Below are 12,159 nucleotides of genomic sequence, written 5' to 3' on the forward strand. Positions count from 1 at the left end.
GTCATTATTCTCTTGTTTTCTTGGTTCATGGAGCCTTATGTCTTCCAAACATTTTTTTCTCCCCTCATCACTTCAAAATCTAACAGGGGAAAGAGGTAAATTAGGTGGTCCATGAAGCCTCAGAGCTCCCCTTTGAAAATAAGCTGCATCTAAATGAGGTAACAGCTGCTTCACACAGGAAGGGGGAAAAAATTCCAACCAAACAAAGAATCTCTCACATTGCTGGGCTAGAAAGGCTTTCAGTGGCATCTGAGGGTGGTCTGTGATCAATAAACATGGGAAACATCTCCTTTTGGGATGATATGAACAGCTCCTGCAGCAACGCAGGCAACAGCTGCTACCCGGAAAACAGCATGAGGTTCAACTTCACCCTCCAGGAGCAGGCAGCTGATTTCTACGTTGTCCTGCCTGTGATCTACTCTGTGATCTGTGCTGTGGGACTCACAGGCAACACTGCTGTCATCTATGTGATCCTCAAGGCCCCCAAGATGAAGACTGTGACCAACATGTTCATCCTGAACCTCGCTATCGCTGATGACTTGTTCACCCTTGTCTTGCCCATCAATATTGCAGAGCATCTCCTCCGCTACTGGCCCTTCGGAGAAATCCTCTGCAAGGTCATCTTGTCCATAGACCACTACAATATCTTCTCCAGCATTTATTTCCTGACAGTGATGAGCATAGACAGGTACCTGGTGGTACTGGCTACAGTCAGGTCCAAGAGGATGCCCCACCGCACGTACCGAGCAGCCAGGATTGTCAGCCTGTGCATCTGGATCCTGGTCACCATCATAGTCCTCCCTTTCATCATCTTTGCCAATGTCTACACTGATGACCTGGAGATCAAGAGTTGTGGTCTCAATTTCCCCAAGCCTGAGAGGTTTTGGTTCAAAGCCAGCAGGATCTACACCCTCATCCTTGGCTTTGCCATTCCAGTATCCACCATCTGCATCCTCTACACCATGATGCTCTACAAGCTGAGGAACATGCACTTGAACTCCAATGCCAGAGCCCTGGACAAAGCCAAGAAGAAAGTCACCGTTATGGTCTTCATAGTCCTGGCTGTGTTCCTCTTCTGTTGGACCCCCTTCCACCTGGCCACCATTGTGGCTTTGACCACTGACTTACCCCAAACCTCCATGGTCATTGGGATATCCTACTTCATCACCAGCCTAAGCTATGCCAATTCATGCTTGAATCCTTTCTTGTATGCTTTCCTGGATGACAGTTTTCGGAAAAGTTTCCGGAAGTTGCTGGAATGCAGAACTTCTTGAACAGGGGGTTGGGGCTGGCAGGTCCCTGACTTTCTGGGGCTTTTCAGGGGCAACTTTGCAGACTGGAGGAGTGGCCAATGAATGCACAAATGTCCTTTCTTTTGTTTATATGTAACGTCGTGTGCGCTGTTTGTAATCCTCATCAGCAACAGGGTTTGTCCTGTCCACTTGCAACTCTTGTATTTCCTCTCTTTGCTCCTACCAAGTCTCAGAGTTGCATTTCTAGACCCTGATTTTTAATTTCACCCTCTGAATTATTAAGAACAGAGCATTTCCTTTTCAGGGGTGCTTTTCTGCCACAGAGTGGTCTTTTATTGCCATCTGCTGTACAGCAAGCTCAGGCTGGAGACAATTTCCAGACGAGTGCAAAGCTCAGTTCTGTATCACTGCATTATTAGGGAGGATTGTTTAATACAGCAGAGCTAATGAGCACTTTCAATGAAACATCAATAAAAGAGAGGATGAGTATTTGGAAGAGAAAAGAAACTATTTTCAATGTGCATTTATGTTCCTGTGTGTTATGGCTTTCTTTTTGATTTTGAAGGATGTCCATCTTCCACCCCACCACAAATTTCCTCTTTTCTGACTTGTTAAATTTAGACCAAAAGGAAGATTTCGGTCTCAAAAAAAAAAAAAAAAAAAGCTAAACAGCACACCATACAAATACTATAACAACTGTGAGAGTTTGTGATAGAAATTATTTTGAGCTAGTTGTTCCTGTTATGTGTCAAATACATATTTATTTAAGAGTGAGTAATGAAATAAACCTCATGGGGGAAATAAAAGAGACTGGTCCTTCTTTCACAAGGGAAAATTCATGCCACTTGTGCCATATCTTTGCTACATATATATTGCATTTTGCCCATTATAAAATAAAACACAATAGGTTTGTAACAAAACTAAGATGCTTTGTAAACCATAAGAAAAACTCTAATGAGCACTGCAGATATAAAGATTCTTCTTTCACAGATAAATAGTCAAAATACTTGAACAAAACCAGGACTTGACTGGAGTCTGGAGGTCAGAAACTCCATATTGAAAGCTTGGAAAACTCATTCTCACACCCTTTAGCCCTGTGACGTTTGTATTATACTGGTTTTAGGAAGGTCATCTTAGCTAAAATATTTCCTTTAAGCTTTCCCCCGACCCCAGGTAGCAAGCTCCGCTCTTACCTGCTCAATTTCCCCAGGAAAGTGCAGGACAGGTAGCACAAAAGGAGAGGAGACTGCAGTTCTCAGCTTAAATGGGTTCTCGGAGCAATGGGTGGGTGTGGGTGGAGACCCCAGGTGAGACTGCTCCGAGCAATTCAGTGCCCTGAGCACCCCTACACCAAAACTGACCACCCTCAATACCTCGGGATGCCGGTTTCATTTACAGAAAACTAAAAACAGATGTGTGGATACAAGATCACGCTGTTGCCTTCTCCATATTTAAGGTGCTAACTGTGGGAGAACAATGAAGGAGAACACATTCTTCCAGGCAAAACTTCTCCAGGAATTTTGCTTTAGCATGGTTGCCACCTGCTGGCAATGGGCTTCCCAGGTGGAAAAACCTCTCTGAGTGAGAAAACTGGCCCAAATTATGTCACCTCTCACACAAGCTGCCCAATCAGCTGAAACATTGCTGTTCATTGGCATTGGGGCTCTAGGAGAGGCAATGTATTTTATTAAGTAGAAAAATGACTGTATTTTTTTGCATGGAAATGGGCTTTTCAGTGTGAGTTACCCACTTCAGACACGACATGTGATATTGCTGGAGCTTTTTCTGTTAAATCACAAGACGTGACAGTCACAGAATCAAAGCAGGGTCAAATTTCCCAGCACCGTGTCCACTTGGGTTTGAATGTCTCCAAGGATGGAGATACTACAGCTACTGTGGACAGTCGGGTAGTTCACCACTCTAACAGTGAATTTCCTTCCTATTTTAATGGAATTTTCTATGTTTCACTTCGTGTCTCCTGTTGCTGGAGAGTCTGGTTTCCTCCTCTCTGAACCCTCCACAGGCACTTATAGACTTTGCTTGTATCCCCTGACCCTTCTGAGCACGAGCAGCCCCATCTCAGCATCTCCTTGTGGCAGCATCCTGCTGTATCCACGATTTTCTCCACGTCAAACACCTGACACGAGTCTTGGCCCCTCGCGTGGGTGCCAGGCTCCAAGGGGAGAAGGATTTGCACCGGCCGAGGTGTCCGGCCGTGCTCGGGAGAGGCTCCGGGTGAGCTTCAGCCCGGCGGCGCTAAGCGGCACTCGCTGCTTTCAGCTCAGCATCGCTGCATCCCCCGCAGCCTCTTCAGCCTCACACACAGCCCGGCACCCTGCTCCTGCGGGCAGCCAGCAAATTCGGGCTTCCCGTGCCTGGGCAGACCCTCGGAGCACAGCGGCAGAAGCCAGGCTGCTTCGGTTTCTTCTGGGAAAGCAGAAAACCCCTCCAGGGAGATGCTTGCCCACTCCAAGCACGGGATCCCCCCAGGGAAACCCCGCCCGTTCCTTTGGATTTCCTCCCACGGCTGGGGCTGGCTTGTCTCACCAGCCCACATCAGCTGCATCCTGAAGACTGGAAGCGGGGAAATAAACCCCATGAACCATTCACTGAATAAATCCCCTCCTAAAGCAAGCATCCCGTGTGAGGTCTGCAGGGTCGCAGGAGGCTGAATTAGGAACCCCCAGGGTTCCCTCCTCCTCCTAACCCCTTCCTAGCCGTGCACTGAGCAGGGAAACCAGCTCAGCCTGAAAGCCGGGGAGATTTCCTTCAGGGACAGCGTGTGCTGTGTCAATGGTGCAAAGGTGCGGGGCAGCCACGCAGCTCCCGGACACGGCAGGAGCTGGAGCCTTTCTGCTGCTGCTGCCCACTGCAGCAGGTTCCTGCTCCGGGGAGGAATCGCCTTCCTTTTGTCACACCCGTGAGGAAACAGCCCTGGAGGACTCTGCTCCATCATCCCTGCGAGCCATTTCCTGCCCCAGAACAGCAATTAGGGCTCATATTCCCACTGCAGGCTTTCAACGCTGGCAGCTGAGCAAAGGCGGGGGATCGGAAGCAGTTGTTGCTTTTTAAGTCTTCGTGCTGCTGTAATATTGGCTGTTGGGATCAATTGTCCTCATCCGAGCTGTGCTGCAGCTTGTTCTCTCAAAAAGCTCTAATTCCCTGGGTCTTAGACAGTCCTACACTGCCTCCCTAAGGCTGGTCACGATTTTTGGGTGAGAAAAGAAATAATATCCCACTGAGAGTTGACGGCCTGGCTCTCAGAAGCGTCTTGATGTGAGGAAAATATGAAAATAAAAATTAAAGATGGATAAGGAAAAAATTGGACTGTAAAAGATGAGAAGCAGAAGGGTATCCAGAAGATAGGGTTCAAATCAAGCCAAGAAATAGAACTTGTCCCTTCTCTGTATAACCTGACATGTGTAGCACTCACTTTGTTTCCTTGGGACTGCTGGGAGCCCCTGGGTGCTGATGAGCCACTGACAGTCCCACCATAAACCCAAGGTAATAATGACCCTCTGGGCTTACTGCCAATTCTGGGAGGAACAAGCCCAGTTTGGTGCCTTCAGAGGGTCTCAGCACATCAAGGTTTGACATTCCCACCTGCTGCTGAAGGCAAGGGGACTTCCCAGGCTGGATTCTCTCTCACAGTGAGTCAGGAGATCCTGAGGATTCTCTGTGGGCTGTGGGACATGGCCCTGGCAGCTCCCTGTCCATGCCCAGGGCATGTGTGTGGGTCTTGTCCCATCCACACCACCATCCACTGCAGCTGAGGTTTTTCCTGGAGGCAGTTTTGGGGTGATAAACTCTTATTCTGTGGCAGGTCTGAGGCTTCCAGAGGAACTCCAGGCTTGTCATCATGAAGTGACAGGATGAGAGGAAATGGCCTCAAGTTGTGCCAGGGGAGGTTTGATTAGATATTAGGAAATATTTTTTCACCAAAAGGATGGTCAAGCCCTGGAAGAGGCTTCCCAGGGCAGTGTTCAAAACCTGTTCATGTGGCATTTCATTTGGGTTAGTGGTGAACGTGGTGGTGTGGCTGAGTCGATAGTTGGACTCATTGACCTTCTCTAAACTTAATGATTCTATGATTCCATTATATCAGACATCTTTAAAAAAAAATAAATCTTTCCAAAGAAACACCAGTTGAAAAGCCACAAGCCACATTTCCCTCCCTCCTCCTCCTTTTGCCTGGAAGTGAGGAAGAGGAGTTAATTTAAAGGCAAAGGCCAAGAATAGTGACTGTAAATAGTGCCGTGAGTCCTTGTTGGCATTTGTGTTTGGTAAGTGAAGATGCAGAGAGAAGGATAAAAGCTGCCTGAATGGCTTTTAATTACAGGCCTTGATTGTTCTATTTTCTCTCAGAAAAATACTGCAATTATCTAACAAAGCTCTTCAAGTGGAATTAGACACTAGCCCCAAGCTTCAAGGGCTGTTCAGTGGCTATTTTCTCTTTAAAAAAGAAAGTAAATTTGATGTGTAGATAAAAACCAGGCACTCTACTTACTGCCTACAGCCAAGTCTGGAGCTTCCTGGGTAAAGAGAGGATGGCAATCTTTCCCCATGAGGCAGTGAACAGCCTGGGGTGCACCAAAGGCTGGTGTCGCTCTGCTAAAGCCCCCCACCACAATGTTCCCTGGCTGGGTGGGGTGGGGGCTCTGGGTGCTGCCATCAGCATCCCACGTGGGAAGGGGAAGTTCCCTTTGGGGGTAAAATAAGCTAGAATTTGACAGCCAGAGCTTTGTCCTCATTTTCAGTTTTCCTGAGATGTTTTCTTTCTCTGTCTTTCACCAGGACTTCTGCACATCTCCATCACCTCCCCTTGCTCCAATGCTTCTCCTGCACAGCTCATGACAGAAATGTGAGACACCTTGGGAGTTTCTAAGGTCCAAATCATCCCCTGTACAAGACTCAATAAACCAGCTGAATAAGGAAATCAGAGAAATAAGGATTCCATTTCATAAACTTAACCCTCAAATGAGATCAGACACTGGTAATTAACAAAGTCAGATTTCAACGCAATGAAAAATCTCCCCTGAGACTCAACCTGCTGCTGCTCAGCATTGATGGAAATCCTACGGATGTAATTAAATTTCCCTTATCCATGTGATGGATTCAGGGGGATCCTTCATGCTGTGGCCACACCCAGCTCAGCTCCTTCATCCAGGCTGGGATGTGAAGTTGATGGCCACCATTTCGTGATGGATGGGGATGGTCAGAGCCACTGGCTCACAGAACCACAGAATCAATCACAGAACCACAGAACCACAGAACCACAGAACCACAGAACCACAGAACCACAGAACCACAGAATCACAGTGTGAGAATCCAGGGCTTCCCTCTGGCTGCCCTGGCAGGTCTGGGACCCTGGCAGGGGTCAGGAACCCCCCTGGACAGAGCCCCCACAGACACTGTCTGTGATCTCTGTCCATGGAAAAGAGTTTTCAATCTTACAGGATGGATTACCAGCTCTGAGTGTTTGATATGAGTAATATTTAAGTGTGGCAAGGGTGCAAAAGTAAAATTTTAGGATTCTAGATTAGGGGTTCAAAGGGGACAAGATGGAGGAAATTGGGTGTGTCTTGTCCTTTTTCTCCTTCTTCATGCCCTCCATGTCTCACTGTGGTGTTGGCATTTTTCTGTTGGTTCAGGCTGGGGACATACTGTCCAACGTAGGTGACAGATATTGGCACGTTATTGTAAATCCAGCCCAGGGAGTTTCTGGTATTTAATGTTTGTAACATCCCACTGAGGGCAGAGCCCCACACGCTGCCCTGCAGGACAGAGCTGGGCAGGGCAGCAGAACATGTGAGAGATAAACAGAATAAACAACCTGGAAACCAGCACAGACCAATTCTGGCTTCTGCTTTGGCAAAAGGGCAGAAAGAGACTTTCTACAATCTTGGAATCATCAATACCTCAGATTCTGACACACAGAATCACAGAATCACAGAACCACAGAATCACAGAATGGTTTGGGTTGGAAAGGACCTTAAAGATCATCCAGCTTCATCCCCCTGCCATGGGCAGGGACACCTTCCACTCACCAGGATACTCAGAGCCTCATCCAGCCTGGTCTTGAGCTCATCCCCCACAGTTCCTGGGGGATAGCCCCAGGCAGAAGGGCTCAGTGGCATGCTGACACTCACCAGAAGATGAAGGCATTTTCCAGCCAAGCACATGCAGATTAAACCCCGGTGCAGATGCCAAAGCAAACCACAGGGAGAGCCCTGGCTGGCTTTCCATTGTCACCTCCCAGTCACCTCTGGAACAGAGGGACAAGGGTAAACACCAGCACCAGGGGCTGGGCTCATTTTCTGTCCCTGGAGGCAGGTGATTATCTCCAGAAATGAAGGTGGGATAGATGACATTTAAGGTCCCTTCCAGCACAATCCATCCTGTGATTCTGTGATTTCCTCTGTGGTTAAACAAAGAGCAGTGCAAGGCTGAGATGAGGGAAACTCCAAAATATGTGAGCAAATGACCTGTGCATGTGCAGAAGTTGCTATTAATGACTAACAATGAGCAAATGTTAAATAGCCAAATTGTAATATGGGGCTTGTTTCACACAGAGGAAATCAACCTGAAGAGCCATTAATCTTAATTTCATGTTGACTACAGAGCTTCTGTTTTTATTCCTCGTCACTGAATGAAATCAGCATGACATGAGCTGTTCTTGGAGCATTCACTGCACATGCCAGGCTGGAAACACACAGAGAAACTGATGTTTATTGAATGGACAGAGCCACCTCAGGCTCTGCCTGGGCTCCTCTTTGTGGCCAGGAAAACAGAGGTCTAATGCAGCCAAAACCAGTCTACGGGAAGATGCTGATTCTTTCAGTGGTTTTCTTGGAAAAATCAAGTTTCCTGCTTGGTTTCTTGAAGGATCATTCTTCACTTCACTACACTGATAATGTGCTGTTTGGCAGTGCTGGTGCTGCTCCAGGCTCCAATCCTTCCTGCCTGGCTTCAGGCCCAGAGGGGAGGGAAGCAGCGATGTCTCCCTGACCACTGCTGGCAGCAGGAGACTCCATCAGCACTGGAGCTACATCCTCCCTCAGAAAAAACACAGACTGGAGGAAAAACCCCTTTTGCTGCAAGAGTGGGCTGGTTGAACAGGATATGATTTCCTCTCCAAGGCCCTTCCAGCAGTTCAGCCCCAGGAAGACCAAATTCCTGAGATTCCTGCTTGTGGCAAGGGGCTGGAACTAGATGATCTTTGAGGTCCCTTCCAACCCAAACCATTCTAGGACTGTGAGATTCTGTGAATCTGAACATGGCAGATGTGTTGTGGGGTGAAGGTGATCCCAGCTGGGGTAGGATATCACTGTGCACTTTCCAAGGCAAGGACAGTTTAGGGGTTGCTGAAGCACAAACCTTGAGATGAGAGAAGCCTCTCTGTGTCCCCCAGGGCTGTGGAGAGCTGGCATCCCTCCTTCCCTGCAGCCAGAGGGGATCTCTGCACTGAGGGAGAGAGAGCAAATCAGTTTACATGGTTCAGCAGCATCATTGTTGCCAAGATACAAAAACATGTTGCTCTATTTATTGATTATTTCATTCTGTCGTGCAATCTATCCAGGCTTCAGAGTGCTGAAAGCAGGAACAAAGGGAGTTTTGAGCCATGGGCCTCTTTGATTTAACAGCACTCAGTCTAATAGCAATTCCTTTGCTTGGAAAAATCCTAAAAGTCCCCCTTTCAAAAGGAGCTGTAACCTTGGTACTTCTGCTGCCACATTTTGAGCAAGGGTGTCATGAATCCCCAGTCTAAATATGCAACAGGGCAAATGCATGCAGCCACTGTGGGCCACTCAAAAGAGGAAGGCAGCAACTCAGACATGACAAGAAGGGGCCCAAAAAAACCCTGTGCCAAACATCCATCAGCATCACACAGCACATGCTCTACTTTCTTACAGTCCATCTCTGTTCCTCACACAGCACCAGGACTTTGGGCTTATGGGCTGCTCTTCCCACATCCCATCTCACAGAACCACAGAATCATAGATTGCTTTGGGTGGGACAGAATCTTAAAGGATGCTTCATTCCAACCCCCTGCCATGGGCAGGGACATCTTACACTAGACCAGGTTTTTTTCAACCTGGCCTTGAACATTTCCAGGGATGGGGCAGCCACAGCTTCTCTGAGCAACCTGTGCCAGGGCCTCACCACCCTCACAGGGCAGAATTCCTTCCCACTATCCATTGTAAGCTCACCTCTGGCAGGTTGAAGCTGTTCCCCCTTGTCCTGTCACTCCAGACCCTTGGCCAAAGCCCCTCTCCAGCCCTCTGGAGCCCCTTTAGGCACTGGAAGGGGCTCTGAGGTCTCCCCAGAGCCTTCTCCAGGCTGAACACCCCCTGCTCTCTCAGCCTGTCTCTGCAGCTGAGATGCTCCAGCCCGTTTTGTGATCTCTGTGGCCTCCTCTGGATTTGCTCCAACGGGTTCCCTTTGTCCTCTTCTCTCCCTCCGTCAGCCTCCCCACCTCACAAACCATCCTCACCACAGAGATGGGGCAACTTTCCCTCCTACATCTGTTGCTCCTGGATTCTACCCTCCATCCCTCCCAGCTCAGCTCCGTGGTTCTCCTCAGCAAAGGAGAAGGCTGATGGGTAAGGTCTGGTGCTTCAGACTGCCCTGGGCAGGGGCTGGGGAGTGAAGACCAGGGGTGGGAATAACCGACTGACTCTGCAAAGGGACAGGGATGAGATCTGCTGCCACAGAGATCCACAGGGCAGCCACGGCGTGAAGCCACAAATGCACAATCAGGGCTCCAGCCTGGGATGTGTCCGAAGGAGATTCTCCTGTTGAAGGAAGGAGAAATTTGCTTTTGCATAAATACCCACAAAAATAGCTGAGGGGAAGCACAGCAAAATGAGTGGGAAAGCAAGCTGGAGTTTTTTCTGGCAGAGCCTTCTTTGCTGCCAGTCTGCGTCTCTCTTCTGAGCAGATATCAAAGGTTACACCCACACCAGCTGCTGCTGGAGATCCTTTTCATTAAAAAAAAAAAAAAAAAAAAAAAAAAAAAGAGCTCTAACTATGGAGAGTAGCCACCTTCCCTATAAAGCATTGCAGGGTGAGAGGCATCCTTCTCTGGACACACATTGTTGTACTCTGCAATGATATTCCAGAGTACCCAGAGAGGGATTGGAGCCCAGTGACTGCTCTTTAAATACTTAACAAACCTTCCTGGAGAAGAAAAAAAAAAAAAAAAAAAAAAAAAAAAGGAAGAGATAATTTTTAAAAAGAAAGACATTTAGAGTCTAACTTCTCATGAAAAGCCTGGGAAAACAGACATGGCAACTGCTCAGCTTCAGGCAGAGCCTTCATCAGGGCAAGTCTCAAGCTTTGGAGCAGGGCACCACAAGGGCCTGTTCTGGTTCAGGGCAAATTTGGGGAAAGAACCCCCAAAAGGGTTCCTTTATGAAAGCAGATTCAATCGGCCCCTCCCCACAACCAGTTCAGGAAAGATACCTCTCTGGAGAAAAGTGGAAAAAAACCTGTTTATTAAGAAAGCAAACTTAAACAATATTAAACAATAAAACTTCTTGCCACTCCAAGAGAGACACAAACTCGGAAAAATCCCCTGGGTTGCAGCTGGGCTCACTCAGTCTCTGATCCATCCCTCAGTGCTGGAAATGCCACGGCCCAGGCCCAGAGCTGCTGCTGCTCTTCTGGTGTTCAGTCCAGAGCAGGTCCAGAGAAAGGGGAAAAACCACAGTCCAGGGAACTTCTTTGCCTCAGCTAGCTAAAACTAACTAGAAAAAGCAAAGGAGAGCTCTGTCTCGTCTGTCTGCAGACAACACAGCCCAGGAGCAGGAATGTGGAGGAGGGAGTGCAGCTCTTGAAAACAAACTCCACGCTTCTTGTTCACTCTTGGAACAAGTCTTAAAGGTGTAGAATTTATTATTCAACATAAACAGGGCAGATGACTGGGGATAAAGGCATCATACAGTCAGCCTAGGACAGGCCCAACACAGCTTTGTTCTTTCTGCAGTCGGGCTCTGTCCCACCTGCTGAAGCTGTCTCCAGCCCTGGGCACAGAGGCATTTGGAGCAGGGGAAAGGCTTTGTGCCTGCTGTGGCTGTGGGGAGAGGGATTTCAGCTGGATTCTCACCCAAAACAAAGGACCCTGTCTGACCTGCAGCTCAGTCAAGGGTAACCCAGCCTGTCCTCAGCTCAGCTCTTCCCACAGCATAAAGCCATAAACCACAGAACATCCAGAGCTGGAAGGGACCACAGGGGTCAGAGATGAGCTCCTGGTCTGCAGAGAACAACACCAGGAACCCCACCCTGTGCCTGAGGGTTTTCTCCATCCAAGCCTCAATGAAAGTGTAAATTCTGCTTCTTATTTTTTGCTGTTAAAAGCTGTACTTGGTGGTGAGTGTTGTTGGCTGAGGGAGAGGAAGGGAGATCTGGTTCTTGCAAAGCCAGATCTCTGCCCAGATTTACCAAGAGTCAAGGAGCTGCTTGGGGTAGAGCTCAGTCTCCAGCTCATCCATTCCTCAGCTTTTTCCAGCACTTGAGTTCAGCCAACCGCAGCAGAGAGAATATTTGCTATGTTAATAAATCCCATAATACTGAATAAAGCACTTTGGTTTATGGTTTTGCTATAAGAACTTACCCCTGGACACTTATAATTAACTGAATTAGAAGAAAAATAAAGGTTTCCTTTTCTTTTTTTTTTTTCTCACCAATTTACTTTTTCTTTTTTAAGAAGAAAATCACCACTGGTAATAAAAAACCTTCTCCTGATATTTACCTGCTTGGGTAGAAATATTGATCTCTGCAGAGAGAAAGCACTTTCCTTATTGCACATCTCACTGTTTGATCCATCTTTCCTACAGAATATGGCCTTGGCTTTATTTTCAGAGCAGTTCTGTAATTTATTGTTCTCCCAGGTCACACCTAACCC

The 12,159-nt window shown here is 47.8% G+C and overlaps 1 protein-coding gene across 1 annotated transcript; it reads left to right on the forward strand.

Moving 5' to 3' along the window:
- The first annotated feature begins 211 nt into the window (after positions 1–211).
- Positions 212–1,274, forward strand: NPBWR2 (neuropeptides B and W receptor 2). Its single transcript, XM_021527421.3, has one exon. The coding sequence runs from the start codon at positions 276–278 to the stop codon at positions 1,272–1,274; it is 999 nt and encodes a 332-aa protein (XP_021383096.2). The 5' UTR covers positions 212–275.
- The last annotated feature ends 10,885 nt before the right edge of the window (positions 1,275–12,159 follow it).

Source organism: Lonchura striata, chromosome 17, assembly GCF_046129695.1.
Source record: "Lonchura striata isolate bLonStr1 chromosome 17, bLonStr1.mat, whole genome shotgun sequence".
In the NCBI taxonomy this organism is placed as follows: Eukaryota; Metazoa; Chordata; class Aves; order Passeriformes; family Estrildidae; genus Lonchura; species Lonchura striata.